This window comes from Pocillopora verrucosa, chromosome 2 (genome assembly GCF_036669915.1).
Source record: "Pocillopora verrucosa isolate sample1 chromosome 2, ASM3666991v2, whole genome shotgun sequence".
Lineage (NCBI taxonomy): Eukaryota > Metazoa > Cnidaria > Anthozoa > Scleractinia > Pocilloporidae > Pocillopora > Pocillopora verrucosa.
Window position 1 is genome coordinate 12,753,582 of NC_089313.1, and position 18,049 is coordinate 12,771,630.

Here is an 18,049-nt window from a genome sequence, read left to right on the forward strand (position 1 = left end):
TTCCATTTAGTTGAATTATTTACTTATTTTGAGTTACTGTTTTTCGTTGTGTGGAGTAGAATTCTACTGATCTAAAATGTGTCCTGTTCATGCAGTCATCCTTCTGTACATTTGTTCCTTCATTTCGTTGATTAATCAAGGGCAGTCGGCCGGCCCCTCGGAAATGAAAAACTCTGAAGCAAGTTTTAAATGGGACTCTCGTGGTTACGTATTTTACTGCCCCTGCATGGGTAAGTGGATCTTCAGATGTGGAAATTATTACGTCTATCCGCCTTTTATGTGCATATTCTCCATACCGTCTTTTGAAAATTTCCTATGATACTGACAAGGAGAATTTAACAGTCCAGAATTCTTGGTCTTAAGTTTGCGGTCATGCTGGGTCAATTTTCCATCATTTGCAGCCTGAGGCTTATCTCCACGTACTCGATAAACTTGCGCCTGCGATTACATGCAAATTGTTTCTATAGGTAGCATGAGTCGAAATAGCCTTGTAAATAATCAGGTAAAGTTATGTCATGTTATCAAAAGAGTAAGAAAAATATGTGCGCACCTTAATCATATGCAAATCAGAGTTAAAAAAAGCAAACAAAAAAATTGCAGAGTCAGCATGGTCTGCAGAGTCTGCATGGTCTGCACGGTCTGCATGGTCTGCACGGTCTGCATGGTCTGCACGGTCTGCATGGTCTGCACGGTCTGCATGATCTGCTCAGTCTGCATTATCTGCTTGGTCTGCATGGTCTCCAGTCTGCATTTTGACATAATAATAATAATAATAATAATAATAATAATAAACTTTATTTACGTGTCAAATAAGATAGCAGTTTCCCACTAAGTAAGGACACCTAAACTAATCTAATCTATATAAAACTATGCATTAAAAATTTATTGGAATATGATAAAAGAGCTCTTCCCATATAAAACTACCCTACCCCGAAATAGTAGACCCCATGTTTATAATACCCTACCCTGTATGACACATGACACTAAGTTGGGGATCTTTCCTTCTGTTCTTGTGATTCATCAGTAATACTGTAAAGAGAAATTAGATGCTAGTCACTCTCAGGGGTTAAACAAGGGATAAAAAATCCATTGATACAATGACACAATATAAATAGTATGTAAGAAGGTACAAATTATTTCTGTTAGATGTGGAGCTTAGATTTTCTTTTTCTACAGGAAGATTTGGAAACCAGGCCGAACATTTTCTGGGAGCATTAGCATTTGCAAAGGCTCTCGACAGGACATTAATTCTTCCACCTTGGAGAACATATGTATGTTAAGCATTTTTCTATTTTTTTCAGTACAGCTTCATTTTCTTGTACATGAGGAGTAAACAACTCAAACTTAAGTTTAAACAGAGAAAATTTTCTTCCATGTTTGCCTTCAGTGATGTATTTTAATCAGCAACTTGAAACAGAATACAAATTGTGCATAATGCATTAATTATGCTATGAAAAATTTACAGGCTTTTAGGATTGGGCTGGTGTAACATAAAAATTTTTCCCTGATGGGAGGACTCAGATATCAGAGTCCTTTTGCTAACTGATATATAACTGTGTGAAGTAAAGGGCAATTATCACAGTGACCATAATTCTGGGGCTTGTGTGACAACAACTGTAGCGCTTTGTTTGATGCTGAAAAGCCCGTAATGATTCCTTTAGCAGGAATCAAATGCAAGTATGTCAGGCCATCCATTTTAGCTAATTATTCACTGTAAAATGTTATGAGTGTTTCAAGTTTTTTTTTAGAAAATGTTTGATAATTGTAGTTTTGACTTACCACCACTACAAACCTTTATCAGTTTTGATAAGGACCAAAAAGAGCCCATTGTTGTTTTTAACAATGCACCCACAGTTTTTATCTTAAACCAGAGTTATTTATATCTTTTCCATCTGCAGAAAAATGTTCCTTTTTCTGACTTTTTCCAAGTGGAACCCCTTCAAACTTATCATAAGGCTATTTTAGCAGAGGATTTTATGAAGCATTTAGCTCCCACTCACTGGCCAAAAGGAACAAGGCGTGGCTACTGCTGGTTACCTCCTGGATCTGATAGGAAATGCATTATGAAGGTAAAAAGGGGTCAGTGGAGTAGAACTGTGACAGAACTGTCATGAAATTTAAATAACCACTGCTGGATTGTTCTCTGTGGCTGTGTATGATTTGTCTATTATTTCAATTTCCTAACCTTTAGACCCCCCAGGAATGACTAGCATCTAATTTCTCTTTACAATATCACCCTTGATCCATGTATTTAGGTCATGAGAATAAAGGTAATATGACTAACTAAAGCAGCTAATGATTATTTAAAAAACTATCCTTGTAAAACCTAAGGAAATGCATTGAGAACATTATGAAGGCTATGCATACTGGTGCTAGGATTGTTTTGTGTGCATGGTGTCAAGCTCAATCCAAACAAAAGTGTCTTTCTTACCAGGAGGGAAATCCATTCAAACCATTCTGGGATGAACTAGAAGTGGACTTTGATGAGAAAATTGTCTATCATCTTGGAATTCATTTACAAGATCCTTATGAGAGGGAACAATGGCAGAAGAAGTAAGTTTTGTTGGGAGGGAATGGATATTTTTCTTTATTAGTGAAATCTTTTTACCTTCTTTACTCTGCCTCTCTTTATGTTTGAAGCTGTTCGTACTTGATGAACCTAAATTGAAACAGTCGTCTTCTTTTCATATTCCCTAATGGATACTTCAGCCTTGCTGAAACTAAATTATGGAAAATAGGTTGCAATTTATGATCTTGGAAAACAACCTGAATTTTCCACATGAAAAGAAACTTGTCTGAAAGGATTATCAGGATTATCTCTAAAGTCCTGAGCTAGTTCATTTCATTCTCATCCTTAACCCTTCAAAGCCCTTAAGTGACCAAGACAGAATTTCTCCTTTCAATATCAATACAATATCAAGAAGATAAGTGATGAGAATGAAGGAAAATATCAATTAAGTTTCATCAGTTGATCTAAGAGCAAATTCTGCCAATGAACAGCATAAGGATTGTATAGCAGACAGTAAGGATAATACTAATGCAATCTTGTGAATGAAATGGGTAAAGAAATTTGTTTTTGGGTAGTTAGAGAGATTCTTAGTCAAGCAGCATTGAAAAGAAGAGTAACACAGAATTTAAATGCCTTTCCTTAGATTTCCACCATCCAGTCATCCAGTTCTTGCATTTAGAGGAGCTCCAGCTAGTTTTCCAGTTGAAGAGCTTAATCGTCAAGCACATGCTTTTTTGAAGTGGTCGCAAAAGATCAACAGTGAAGTGGATGAGTATATACAGAACAATTTGCCAAAAGGGCCATTTGTTGGAATTCATCTGCGCAATGGAATTGACTGGGTATAGATAACTCATTTATTATATAAATGTAGTACTGCAATTCAATAGATCTTAAGGTAGCATTTTCTTTAAGAGATTTTCTGATGACCTGGTCCATTAGATATCCTACAGATGAAAGGATATCAGTAGCATCCCCTTCCTCTCAATTCCATCAACCTAAAATTTTTCTCATGTGAATTAAACTGTACAGTTAGTTTATGACTGTTACACAACATTATGTGTAATTGTTGACTGAAAATGTTCCCATTTTTCTTTTTTTTGCAACTCTTTTGTTTTTGGGTAATTTGCTATTAACTGACTTGAGAACATAAATTGCATGGCCACCGTAAAGAGTTTCAAAGCTGGTTTCAAGTATTAGACCCTTATCAGAGCAAATGGAGGAATTATGAGTTGTGTGTATTTGTATATGCAGAAAATAGAGCTATGCTATTGGTGGAAATCTGGTGACAAGAAGACAAGAATAATTTAGTTGAATGAAAAGTGTTTGTTGATACCGTGGGATTGAGAGTGCCGATTTGAAAGATAAATAATTGTTCTAGAGTTTTGTAGCTTTCTGAACTACCTAGTTATAGGAAAACACTGCAAACCACTTTTTGCTGCTTTGAATGATTAGGGAGATTATAGTGTCCAGCCACTGGTTTGGATGCGTCCTTGTAACCTTTGTAACATAGAAAGAGAAGTAAATTGTAAAGTGGTAATTGAAAGCAAATCTAACCTGACTTTATTTCTCTCTGCAAGAGAAATGCTTGTGAGCATGCGGAAGGTATGCCTCAGTACATGGCATCACCACAGTGTCTGGGTTATTCACGATACAGAACTGTTACAAAAGAGCTCTGCTTTCCACCCCAACAAGACATCCTTAACCGCACTGAAGAAGCTGTGAGAAGATTTAAAGCCAAGGCTGTGTTTGTGGCCACTGATAGTGATCCAATGACAGAGGAATTGAAGTTTAGACTTAAAGGACTGAATGTAAGTATATCTGTTTAGATGTTACAGTTACTGAAAAGGAGGTAATGTCATGTTTTATGTATCTTGCAATTTTTACCTAAATTTGTTGCAAGGAGTCAGAATCATCTTTCTTAGAATGAGTAATAATCTGTCATGTACATCTATTGAAATTGGGGAAAGATATCATTTGCTCTGGTGAAGGGCTTACTCTTGAAATGTCAGGTTTAGAAACTCTTCACAGTGGCCAATTTACAATCAACTTATCCAGCTGTTCTTTCCTTTTTTCTGTAATCCATACCAGGTTCAGATTTTCCATCTCAATCCTTGGTTGCCGCAGATAGATCTTGCCATTCTTGGTAGAGCTGACTTTTTCATTGGAAACTGCGTGTCTTCATTTTCCTCGTTTGTTAAACGTGAAAGAGACTCTAACGGAAAACCCTCTACATTCTGGGCTTTTGATGATTGAAAAGCTTGGTGTAACAGCATACCAGCACAAGAGTAGTATCATAGCAGAGGACAGAACACAGAAATAGAGTTCAACAGTGATCTGAAGCCAGGCACCAAGGATTCAAGGCTTAAGTCTTGGAACACAATGATGGCCTGTGCCTCAAGAACCCACCTGAAGCATGAAAACAGGTGACAAGTCTGGAACATGAAAAGGTGCCATGGGGCATGTGGATGTACCATGTGTAGCATTTTATCTTTATCTTCAAATTGCTACATAAGCAGAAGAGAGCTCATGGAAGGAATAGTTTAGGTCTCAGAAGATTAACAATTGCATACTTGAAGCTGTCGGGTTATGTCTTAACACCAAAACCAGGTGCTCATTTGAAGTTAGACCTCCAATGCAGGAAAAAGTGCTTAAATAAGTTGCCATTCACTTCAATTTTGCATCTGATTAATTGAAAAGATGATGCAGACTAATCAGAGAGTTTAGAATGTGAAGATGATGTAATTTCAGTTAACCTTTGGCACCCCAATGAAAGTAAAGACACTGCTGGTGTTAATGTACTGAAAGTGCCAGAGGTTTGGAGCCTACGTGGGGATGTGTGCCAGACCCCAGCTGTAACACACTCATTAAAATAAAATGCATTCATTCAGACACTTTGACTACTTCCTTGCTTTTAGTGAGGATGGTTTTTGCTTGCCCATGATGCTCTTTCTTGATATTCAGTCACAGCATCTTCAAAAGATGAAAAGGGCAGGGTTGACCCTTTGACACCCAAGATCTCATTAATAACACTCTTTACCATCTGCCATACTTATGGTGTTAGTTTGGAGAATTTCATATTGTATCAACTAATGATACCCAAATTGATATTTTTATATTTCTTTATTCTCATTACTTGTCTGCTTGATATAGTATTGATACTGTTAGGAGAAATTCTGTCTTGATCATTCAGGGGTAGTCAAGGGTTTAGGGAAGGGGGAGTCTAGGGGTGGGGTATGTGACCCTACTTTGCAATCAAATCATGACAATCCATAGTACACAAACAACCTGACATGCCATTATTGCCACCAAGATGCAGATAAAGGACCCCCTCCGATGTGTGTGGGAAAATTCTGCCTATCCTCAATACTGTCATGAAGAAAATCTAAAACTTTCTAATCATTCTAAATCACAGCCCAGTTTTTCAAAGGGTGGATACGGCTATCCAATGAATAATACCCTATTCAATGGATAACTGTTAGCTAAACCTACTGTGCTATCCACTGGATGGGAATCTACCTAATACATAGAGCTATTCACCCTCTAAACAACCAGAGCCAGATGTTTTAATTTGCCAAGAGGGCAATACCATGAAAAGTTTTGTCAGTTTAGCAGAAATTTGATGGACTCTCATAGCCTAGAAAGGGTTACTTGCTCTGTGTTGGAGTCAAAAAAATCTGGGATATCCTTTGATGTTACCTTGTTTCATTACTTCTTCCTACTTATTTTGTTTTTATAATCTAATTTTCCTGTAATTTTGAAAACTACTATCCATTTCATTGGAAATTTGTTAGCCTCCCTTGATTTTTTACTGAGGATTCTATTCCTGAACGTCACACCAAGGAAGGATTCTCTTATTTAACCAAAGTAATTTTCATAGGCCTGTAACGACTCGTGTTCAATTCTTTTAAGATCAAAGCATACAAGATTTGGGCTAATCAGGAGCTTATGTTTTGACCCCCGAAATGGATAACGTCTGTACAGTAGCTGAAAAGCAACGCTATATATAATCCAATATGTATCATATATGTTTCCATTGTAGCTCCTACCCTCCTTCCCCCCTCCCCCTCCCCTCAAACCCCACCCTCTCAACCCCCAGGAGTATTTCTGTCACGGGAAGAAAATTTGAAATGCATTCTGGGTTACAAAAACCGCGTGAGTGATTGAACGGCTATAGAAAGGCGGAGGGAAAGCAAGGTCAGTGTGCATGGGTAAACACTTATTACTTTTTTTTATCGTAATCCTTGTACCAGAATCTTTCTTATAAAGCGGGGTAAAGTTAAACTCGTGGTGTAAGAAATGGTGTAGGTCTCAGGGCGACCGGTGGTCATAACAATGGTAACATGGTCTCAGTCGGTTAACCACGTGCAACTAACTCTTGCAAACGAACAAAATTTTTAAATGTGCAAACCTCAAAGTTCACAGTTTAAAATTATTTACTCCACACAAATCTTTAAACACTTTAGAGAAGCAGTCTATAGCTGTATCTCTTTACCTCTGTGAATTTGAGCTATTTTTAGCAATATTTTATGAGTTAGTCGGGTAGAAATTTTTATTATTTCTCTTTAAGCGCTAAATAGAAGTAAACCAAGAACTTTGAGGGGAAAGGAGAAGATTAAAGTTACCCCCTAAATTCATGAGACTAAGTCTGACATGGAAGCCAACAGAAAAGGAATCTTTATCAGTGCAATATTCTCAGCTTAGGTTTTTTGAACCCTATGTGGTCATGCTTTTGCTGAAAAAGTGATTTAAAAAACCTACAAAAAATTTTTTAGGATACTGAGGAGAGCATGAGAATTATTTAAATTGTGCTGAGAAACGACTTTTGGAACCCAAGAAATTTACCTTAACCCTTTAACTCCCAAGATCTTGTTAGTTATTCTCCTAAATGACTGCCATACAATTCCTATGATTTCAGTTCTGAGAATTTGTTATTGGATCAACTAATGAATCCCCTGATTGATATTTGCCTTTATTTTCATCACTTGTCTGCTTGATATTGTATGTATATTGTGAGGAGAAATTTTGGGAGTTCAAGGGTTAAAAGAGATCTGTAACCAAATAACTTTTGTCTTTATTTTGAAGAGTAGATATTTTGAAAGTTAACTTTGAATGGAACTCAACAATGGATGCAGTCATCTTAAAATCATTTTGAATCTTGCCTGGCATATTGCCTGCAATACAACACAATAGATCAGTCCTCATTTCCTATCTCTTTCCAACCCATTTGAACAGTAAGGAGTAAGAAGAAAGAATTTCAAACTTGAACAATGTGTATTGTGTTGCAACCAGAGCAGCAGTTTTTTGTGAACCACACATTCACTGGAATGATGAATAATCCAAACTTTCGTTCTTCTGAAATGAAATGAAGGAACTTTTTTCTTTGTCTGACCAGTGAATTACTTATTCTAATTGTTTATTTAAAAGTTTCTTAATTAACTTGTTCACCCCTGAATTGTTGACATATATTTGTTGTCTTTTTTCCATAGGAAATAAGTACAATTTCCTGCAGCTCAAGAAATTTTTAATTGGCATTTAGCCCAATAAATGTTACAGATCCTCTCTGCAAGGAAGTTTCACAATGGATGATATGGCACAGAAGTGTAAGTTTTGAAACAATTTGAGGTTTGTCATCTGGAGTGCAGATGAGTTCATTAAAATCCCTAGGTTTATTAAGCAACTACACCTGCACCAGTGATAAGTGGCCTTTAAGTAGAGGGTTTGCTGAAAGCATTCATTTGGTGACCAAAGGGAATTTGCTACATATCAAAGATTGTTTTTTTGAGGTTCACATGATATCTGGAGACATTATTTTTTTAACATGAAACCAACCTTTCACTGCTGTGATGACATAAAAAGGCTTAAACCCTGAGTGAAGTACTACCCCACTTAACTCTGAATGAAAACAGAGTCTGAGCAGTGAATTGATTGCAAAAGAACTCTCTCTTTGCTCTTGGTTATTGAAATGAATTACTGTTTTGTTAAACTTAATCCAGTGCTCCTCAGCACACAGTGTAATAGAGGAAATACATACAAAATATTCTGAACAAAATACTTTCTCTTATTGTTTCTCAGGTAGCAAGCTACTAGCAGAGTTATCTTTTGTTAAGGTAACTTTTCATTCATGTTATCAGCTTTCTTGAGCCTCTCCTAGAAGTTAATGTATTTTCATATATTTTATGTTGAATAATTACAGAGATAACATTAACAAATTTGTCTATACCTGCTGGTTAAAGGTGTCAAAAAACAAAGTGAAAGATGGTCATTACACCATTTTATTCCTTGCTTGTGGGAATTGTAACATCTTTCAACAACAGTAGACATGTGGTCGCAATAAATTTTAAATAGGGCTGGATGATGAGACTTTGCGAAGGTGTTGACTACTTGTCATCAGTGATGATGGCAGAGTAGAATGACTCACTTTATTTAAGTCGCTGACAGTTTGTGGTGTTAAGCTAGTGTTGCATGAGCAAGGTGATGCTTGTTGAATTGCATGAAAAATAGTTGTTTCAAAAGTTCCACTGCAACATCAGCAACTGCATCATGTTAATGTAACTTGTTGTATGTGATCCTGACAAGAAAAGAAGAATGTCTTTTCATTGTAGGGGTTATTCAAGGGTCATGTAAAGATGCTAGATGACTGAGATGAAGATGGACAGAAGGAAAAGTTGTGTTTGCATCTTGTAATGCTGCTGCTCTCTATGTGTTGTGTGGGGTAAGTCTGATCTTATACCTTGGTGATATTGCAATGATAATCACTTCTACATCTGTGACTCTTCACCAACTATTCTAAATTTACCTTTGCTATCAAAGACATGCAGTGATGCTTTGAATTTCTTCACCTGAAATAAGTCTGAAGACATTATTTTCCTCAAGTCTGAGCATGTCCTTAAAATATAATCTTAGATAGTTTAACCCTTTAACTCCCAGAAGTGATTAACATGTAACTTCTCCCCATAACATCCATACATTATCCAGCAAAAAGGTAGTGAGAATACACAGACATATCAGGTTGAGGTTGTCATCTTGATCTAACACCAAATTATCATAACTAATTTACTAGGAAATATGTAGCAGCTAGAGGGGAGAATTAACAATCAGATCTTGGGAGTTAAAGGGTTAAACCTTTTCCTTTTGGTTGTGGTTTTAAAAATACTTTTTTGTTGTATTTTTAGAAATCTGTGGACACATAGAGGTTTTTTTTTCTCTGAGGGACAACTGTAAGTATAACAAAGTCAAAAATGCTCTTTACATTGTTTTTTTGAGTTCATGTACAGAATGAGGGTTGAGATGGAAAATATCCACATTCATTGTTTTGTTGTTATTGTTTTTATATCAAGTGTAATTTCTTTGAAGTAACTCCTTCTGATGCAAACTCTCAAATGGCTGGTTATAAAACTTAGCCTGGCTTATTTCTGGGTAGTCTCAGTTATACACAATCAGCGGCTGTTAGGTCATTCTCAAGGTTATAAATATTGAAAGAAAAATTCAAGTGCAATTCAACCTCCCAGAGTGTACTTCAGAAGTAAATGAAAGGCATGAATATGTTTCCTCAGCTTCCCTTAATGTTTACTTAACACTTCAACTCCCATGAGTGACCAAGGCAGAATTTCTCCTTACAATATCAATACAATATCAAGCAGATAAGTGATGAGAATAAAAAAAAACATCAACAAGGGGATTATCAGTCAATCCAATACCAAATTAGCATCCAAAGAATTTTGTGACAGACAGTAAGGAGAGTTAGTAAAAAGATCTTAGTAGTGAAAGGGTAAGATGTAAATGTTGATAGTGGAGAGGATTGGCAGATTGTGGCAGTATTTTCAGCGTTGAATCTGTTCTGCTGCAGTGATGATTACAACCATATTGTGTACTGAATATAATATGTGGTTTCACAAACGAGCTTTTTAAATCTGAGCAGCTGACAGAACTTTTCTTAATTAAAACACAAGCAAGAAAGCATATTCAATAGAATCCTAGCCATTGGTTATTTATAATTTGATTATGAAAATATTTGTTTACTCTCTGCAGTATGCTATAGAGAAGAAGCAGGATGATAGCACCTCATTTGTCTGATTACACGTGGTAAGTACAAGTATTGTTTTACATTTTTACCTTGATTTTTTGTCCAGTGTTGTTGGTGTATCTTTTATTCATTATTGTCTCAGCCAAACTGCTCTAGTTTACAATGCCTCAGTGCCCACCTTCTTCTTCTTGTTAAATTTGTGTATTTCTGCCTTGCATTTATAAAACATTTGCAGTAGTTTTGCCATATGAACAGATCCAAGTGATGATATGTGCTTAAGGTAGAGAATGAGAACTCTGCCTCAGATTAACTCATGACGATAAATAAGCACAGGGGCCATCTGATGGATTAAAGTTACTTTAATCTAGTTTGGTTGCTTCAGTAGCCTTAACCCTCGACACCCAAACATTAGTATCCATCAGATTAATGTACGATCATGCCATTTGCAGAGATGTTACCCTCAAGCTTCATTTGCCCGATGTTTTTCACAAGCATCTGCTTCTTTCATTTGATGTGGTTATAAATCCTTTTGCTTTTGGTGTGCTGCAAATACTTTGACATCATTCATCAGTCAACATCTTTATAGCAAGTCCATGGGAGTGAAAGTGGCAAATTTGAGGAACAATTTTGTTTGTGGCCACTGAACAAATGTTAATGGGACAAAGCATGTAGAGGAGTGTTTCCCTGTAAGTTACAATGCGTTGAATAACATGATTTTTCATTTACTCCATAGATGGATCAAGTGCGGTGTGCAGATTGGGATCAAGACCAGGCCCTTGTCCCTGTAACCAGCACTGCTAACAGCACTGGAAACATACCTAAACAGCCACAACAAGAATATTGCACAATTGTCTGTGGCTTTGCTATCATTTTCCCCTGACAGGAAATATTAAAAAAAATGAAATTATTTTAAACGTTTCTCTGATGGTTTACGGTCAACTCGCCGACGGACCAACTCGCCGACACCAACTCGCCGACGTATAAAATCGAGTAGAGACGTCGGCGAGTTGGTCGTCAATCCAATACAACTTATTAGAAGCTAAACATACAGAAAATTAAACGATATTTAGTAAAAAAAACATTGGACATTGGTGAACATCAAACAGAAGCTTAAACATCGGTGAACATTGGTGAACATCACCAATGACTATAACAGCTTAAGACGCGAACGAGTTATTGTGCGACAATAACACCGTAAAGACTCATCATGTCAATCGCTCAGATTTTTTAACGAAAACGTGGCTTTTCTAGACGAGATCTTTAGTAAAAAGCATTTCTTTTTATTTGCAACAAAGTTTATAAGGATCTTAAGGCGAATAAAGCGAAGTAAACCTCACCAACGACTCTAACAGCTTAAGACGCGAACGAGTTATTGTGTGACAACAACACCGTAAAGACTCATCATGACAATCGGTCAGATTTTAAAGGAAACTTGGCTTTCTAGTCAAGATCTTTAGTAAAAAGCAATTCTTTTTATTTGCAACGAAGTTTATAAGGATCTCAAGGCGAATAAAGTAAAGTAAACACCACCAATGACTCTAACAGCTTCAAACACGAATGAGTTATTGTATGACAACAACACTGTAAAGACTCATCATGACAATCGGTCAGATTTTTTAACGAAAACTTGGCTTTCTAGACAAGATCTTTGGTAAAAAGTATTTCTTTTTATTTGCAACAAAGTTTATAAGGATCTTAAGGCGAATAAAGCTAAGTAAACCTCACCAATGACTCTAACAGCTTCAGACGCGAACGAGTTATTGTGTGACAACCATAGCAACCACGCGGAACCACATGTTTTTTTTTAACTTTAAAGAAAGATTTATTCATGATCGAGAACGTTTGATTTACGATAAAAACGATAAAATTTCATTTATTATAAAGATCAGATGAACATGTGAAAGTAATGTATATCATGCAATTACTCTGCTCTTGTAGGTCCGTTTAATCTCGACATCGATTTCAATAATTGGGCCGCTGTTCTTTCACCATTTTCATATTTCTCCCATAATCCAAACACTAATGTGTTTCTCTGTAAAATTAACTCTGTAATTGCCTAATAAAAAGAAATGCTTTTTACTAAAGATCTTGTCTAGAAAGCCAAGTTTTCGTTAAAAAAACTGAGCGATTGACATGCTGAGTCTTAACGGTGTTGTTGTCACTCAATAACTCGTTCGCGTCTGAAGCTGTTAGAGTCGTTGGTGAGGTTTACTTCGCTTTATTCGCCTTAAGATCCTTATAAACTTTGTTGCAAATAAAAATAATTGCATTTTACTAAAGATCTCGTCTAGAAAGCCAAGTTTTCGTTAAAAAATCTGAGCGATTGACAAGATGAGTCTTTACGGTGTTGTTGTCGCACAATAACTCGTTCGTTATAGTCATTGGTGATGTTCACCAATGTTCACCGATGTTTAAGCTTCTGTTTGATGTTCACCAATGTTCGCCAGTGTTTTTTTACTAAATATCGTTTACTTCTCTGTATGTTTAACTTCTAATAAGTTGTATTGGATTGACGACCAACTCGCCGACGTCTCTACTCGATTTTATACGTCGGCGAGTTGGCGTCGGCGAGTTGGTCCGTCGGCGAGTTGACTGGTTACCTCTCTGATGGTGGGAATGTTTCTCTTTAAATAGAAGTGCATAATTCCTTCTGTGTTACCCTCTGCTGTATGTTTAATGAATGGCATATGTTGTAGGGCAAGTTTTTCAAGACCATATGTTGATTTTATTCACTTAATCATGTTCGTCATGTTGTGTGGAACACATCTCTTCAAATAGTTTTATTATGGCTTACAAGTGCCCCCCCCTCTGCTTCTTAACCAAGACTCTATATTAGATGAGTTAACAATCCGGTGGAAGTGTAAACACCTTGTTTTTATCTGATCATTTATTGAGGACACCAATTATTTACAACATTTCAGTACACATACAATATTTTACCCCTATTGAAAATGTTTATTCTAAGTGTAATTAATTTATCTAGTATTCGACTAGTCCATTTCTCATGTGCCTTTATTTTGATTATCTCAGTAAGTCTTTGTTACATCATTTACCTATTTTACTGACACCCAAATTGGACTGATTTTCACATGAATGGACATGCACCTTGGCCTGGCTCTGATTTGCAGGCAAAGACATCTTAAAAATGGGAGATTAGTGTTGGGATCAATAACTCAGACAAAGACATTACCATCTATTACAAAAGGGGGTTTATATATGATAAAATCCAAGACTCACAAGACTTCAAAACCTCTGTTCCAAAGTCGAAAACCCAGACATTTCAATATTACAATCCTTACGAACAGATTAATGTCAATATGCTCTCTTTTCATTCCCTTATATAACTTGACTTCCACATTGCAATGTTTTAAAAAGACAAATGAAAATAATCATACACAAATTGCTATCCTCACAACCATTACTCTGAGCTACTCTACATCCACACCCTGGTGGAATAGCAAATCCCAGACTCTAAAAACTTTGAATGAAATACATCACTTTGCAACTCAACTTAAAGGTTTAGAGAATTTCAATATCTGACTAGAAATTTTTATCACCCCAAATTTTTCAAGTTACCATTCACCATTCCTAATTAGAGGACAAGTGTGCTCTTAAGCTATGGATGAAGAGCCAATGCTAATTTCTATATATTTATTTGTGTTCTCCCTAGACTGGATTCTTCTTTAGTTACCTACACCTGGGAATACCTGAATCATTTTCCAGATACCAGCATACTCAATATTAAAAATAATTGGAAAACAGCAGAATCTAATTTTCTATAGTAGAATTATGCATGTAATATTTTTCATTGAATTTCAGAGTACCACTAATTACATCATTCCAGAATTAAAACATTCCTCTTGTTCTGTACAATATTTGCAAAGATGATTTTAAACATTAAAATCCTAAACATTAAGCAATGCCCCAAGTGACACAAGAGGAAAGTATACCCCACCCCCACTTAATGCATGTATTTAGAATCTCGCCCCATTGATTTCAACTTTTAATATTATATCATCCATTCTGTGCTATTTTCCAATTTATATTCTCAACAGTTGACTGTGACATATTTACAAAACCCTCAGGAATAAATAAACTCAAAAATCAATAAGGTATCTCATAAAGAAATACTTGCTAACACAATTTCCTTCAGACTATATTAATTATCTGGATGAATAAAGAACCCAGTGGTACTGATAAATTTACTAATTACTGCCCTTTGCCCTCAAGCACCTTTTTCATGAACAAATATTTCTGTAAGCTTCTTATTTACTATGTCAATACCTAAAAATTTTGCAAAAAAATTTGCCTCATTACTGTATTAATTAAACTGCAAATCTTACTTTCCATTGCTGAAAAAGTATGAACATAATCTGTCCTAGGATGTAAAATTTGTAGTATTATTTTACTCTACATCAAAACTTAATGACTGTTTTTACCCTCAGCAGCAAACATGGAGTAAAGTACTTATTGCATTTCTTGTGTATGGAATGAATATACATCCAACAACTCTTAAATGGACTGATGTACAGTTTCCTTAATTAAACTGGTACTGAACGAGGTATCAGGTCCAGATCATTGTTAGAACCTTAAGGTTATTTCACTAAGCTACACTTAAAGCCACATCTTGTCAATAATGGATAGAAAATCCCAGCAAACACAGTAAGTGTTTGCCAAATTTTGAATTCCAACAAATGTGGACTGCAAAAGGTGTTTCAAATTTGGGCAAATGAGCAAAACAAGTCTTGCATATGGCATCTAAAGATTGTTACGTCTTGAATTCCTTAATTTTTTAAAAATTATGTGTAATTATATTTATATACAAACAATTGTGACTGTAATCAAATTATAATCCTATTATTATGGTTGTCTTAGTATTAATTTTAACTAGTATGGTCAAAGGAACTCTAATTTGAAAAACTGTTGAAAGCAAGGTCTGCTTTCTGGAGTTGTGGCTTCTTTTTGAAGAACCAATATCATCTCACAATGCTGGGTTGTATGTCAGCTCTCCCTCTTGGAACCTCCTTTTAAGCTCCCCCCAGAGAAGGCCTCTCTCTTTGAGCACCCCCTTTAAGAGGCCTTTATTTTCCATGGCCCTTCGCGAGAGGTATGGCAGAACATCTTCCACAGGCCCAAATGGCACATACTTGTACACAGCATACCCTTCATTACCTGAATCAAAGATGAGAAAAATCTTAGTTCAGTGGTTGAAGGCAATTCCTGTGAATCACTGAAGTGAACTATGAAGGTTGGGGAGTATGCCTTGATACATACTGTGATTATTCTGGTTTGTCTTAGACTTTAGTTTTAAATGTTTACTAACTGTGCAGTATAACTTGCAAGCTTTGAGGCTCTGAGCCGAGCCAAGCCAAGCCATCTAGCACCATATTGTAATGGACCCCTACAAGTTACAAATAATCTGGATTGAAAATTGTAAAATTTGCAATTCAGAACAAGACCTTTGGGATCTACTATATAATGTACATGTTTTCAAAGAGGTCTGTAATATGATTGACAGCAGTGTAAAGCAAATTTAAATGAACTAAACTTCACCACAACTCTTTGCATCTCACTGAAAAGCGCAGTTTAATGGATCTTACACCTCGTATTTTACTTCATTTAACTGAACTTTCCAAATGTGAGCCTCTTGTACCCTGCTATGCTTCATCAGGCCACAACACTCCTTCCCTGTGCTGGTAATGTGTGATTGCAAAAGCCATGTAAATTAATACTTCAAGCAACTATATCTTGAAATACAGATATGTAACTGTACAACCCTCGTACCTAATGTAAATGAAATTGCATCAGACATTCCAAAGAGCTGTCCAAAGAAGACTTTCCTTTCCTGAGGTGAAATTCCCAACTCATGCATCCTATGAGAAGATAAAAAAAATTGTTAAAACTCTCTGTGATCTTGAAGAAAAAAAATAGTATCCCCTTTGCTATAGCCCCTCAGCAGTGTACAATCACAGGGTGCAAAATGTTGTATGGCAGTGCGATTTCACATTGTGCTCTTAAGGACATCAAAAGCAAGGTCAATTCAAGCTTAAATGAGTTATAAATAAATTGGTGCTTTATTTTAAAAATCTTACTGTATGCAATTTGCTGTACAGAAAGGCAAGATTTATACCATGAGCCAAGGATTTCAATATCTTTTTCCACAAGCGGCTGGCAATGGTGTAATATTAGTGCCTGTTCCCAGAAAAGGGTTTGAAAGGTGAACCTAAAATCCTTGATTGTAAGCTAAGCAGATGGTGGTTTGTAATCTTTAAGGTGGCAGTAAACTGAAAATTACCTGTTGATGGCCACCTTGATGGAATTCTCATTGTGAGTTGCCACAAGAACATTAGCATTTCCTCTTTTGGTTTCCTCTAACACAGCATTCAAAACTTCATCAAAACATTTGCTGGTTGCCTTGTAGCTTGGGTGGATTGGGTCAGGGTAGCCTATTGTGCTGGCCCTAAGGCGCTCTTGCTCCATGTAAGCACCTCGCACAAGCTTGGCACCAAACATGTATCCTTCCCGTCTTGCCAATTCCATGTCTGTTTGTATCTTTGTGTAGGTGTCCTGGATATACAAGATAGCACAACTATTTGATATTATATTTGAGCAATTTTTTCCTACCAAGTGAGCTGTAGTAATATGTAGTGTATAACTTCCCTTTGTGGGTTTTTTGGGTACATTAATTTTGTATAATTAAATCATAAAGCCTTCTGCAGCCTAATGTCAGTTCTTGACCTCTTGACTTGGTTGTTACCAATAGTGACATCAACCTAATAGTACTACAGCCAAGGCCTCTTCATTTGTATTAGTACAGTAAAAAAGGACCAGTGCTTACAATTGCCATGCTGCCCCTTCAAGAACACCAGAAAAAAGTCTACCCTTCCAAACTGTACAACTACTGAGGAAATATCAACTTGAAGACTTCCATGTAGGTGAAAACTTGTAGACAAACACTCACCTTTAAATAACACTGGTATGTGTTCAGCACAAGTGGTGTTTCCTGTTAAACTTCCTCATCAAGTCTAAAGTGAGATGTCTTATGGCAGGTTGAAAGTAGGTTTGCTCAGCATCAACCATAAGCCTCACACCAGTTTTTGAAGCATGCTAATAATTACAAAACTGTTCACACACAAAATCCAGTTTTTGTTTGAGGAATCTCTTGGCAGGTGGAAGTGCAAAGTTTCTTAAGCTCACAATAATCTCTACTCTAATTTGGCTTTGCAGCTTTTTCCAACAATAATCTTTTTCCCCTAAATTTCCTCATCAGTTTGTAGTATCTGTAATCTAAAGTGGGGGAACCCTTGTATTGTCTTCCTCACTAACTTAAAAATAAACTGTCTTTCTTTCCTTTTGTTGGAAATAATTTTTTATTAATGATGCTCCTTACAAATATTCACTGCTACCAGCAGTGCATTCAAGTCTAGTAGTATTTTTTGCCAAGTGGAAGACTAAAAAGTGTTTCTTGTAGGTGTGGTATGTCTTTTCTAGGATTTACCCTTTAATCCTGAGATCTG

The 18,049-nt window shown here is 36.3% G+C and overlaps 2 protein-coding genes, 1 long non-coding RNA gene and 2 other non-coding genes across 5 annotated transcripts in view; 4 read left to right on the forward strand and 1 right to left on the reverse strand.

Moving 5' to 3' along the window:
- The first annotated feature begins 15 nt into the window (after positions 1 to 15).
- LOC131768955 (GDP-fucose protein O-fucosyltransferase 1) lies at positions 16 to 5,391 on the forward strand. Its single transcript, XM_059084657.2, has 7 exons — positions 16 to 230; positions 1,177 to 1,271; positions 1,899 to 2,069; positions 2,435 to 2,553; positions 3,153 to 3,348; positions 4,087 to 4,317; positions 4,598 to 5,391. The coding sequence occupies exons 1-7, from the start codon at positions 77 to 79 to the stop codon at positions 4,760 to 4,762; spliced, it is 1,131 nt and encodes a 376-aa protein (XP_058940640.2). The 5' UTR covers positions 16 to 76; the 3' UTR covers positions 4,763 to 5,391.
- Positions 5,392 to 6,651: 1,260 nt separating this feature from the next.
- LOC131768979 (uncharacterized) lies at positions 6,652 to 11,526 on the forward strand. Its single transcript, XR_010716700.1, has 7 exons — positions 6,652 to 6,703; positions 7,996 to 8,109; positions 8,582 to 8,616; positions 9,112 to 9,221; positions 9,682 to 9,726; positions 10,538 to 10,591; positions 11,266 to 11,526. It is a non-coding gene; the product is annotated as an uncharacterized lncRNA (long non-coding RNA).
- On the forward strand, positions 9,322 to 9,392 carry LOC131768991 (small nucleolar RNA SNORD36). Its single transcript, XR_009339026.2, has one exon. It is a non-coding gene; the product is annotated as a small nucleolar RNA SNORD36 (small nucleolar RNA).
- Positions 10,350 to 10,428, forward strand: LOC131768990 (small nucleolar RNA SNORD36). The gene has a single exon (XR_009339025.1). It is a non-coding gene; the product is annotated as a small nucleolar RNA SNORD36 (small nucleolar RNA).
- Positions 11,527 to 13,010: 1,484 nt separating the features above from the next.
- Positions 13,011 to 18,049, reverse strand: part of LOC131768916 (proline dehydrogenase 1, mitochondrial-like) — a 40,876-nt gene continuing 35,837 nt past the window's right edge. The window contains 5 exon segments of the mRNA XM_059084618.2: positions 13,011 to 15,704; positions 16,317 to 16,405; positions 16,828 to 17,099; positions 17,494 to 17,537; positions 17,540 to 17,639. Coding sequence (XP_058940601.2) covers positions 15,514 to 15,704; positions 16,317 to 16,405; positions 16,828 to 17,099; positions 17,494 to 17,537; positions 17,540 to 17,639 — 696 coding nt within the window. The 3' untranslated portion in view covers positions 13,011 to 15,513.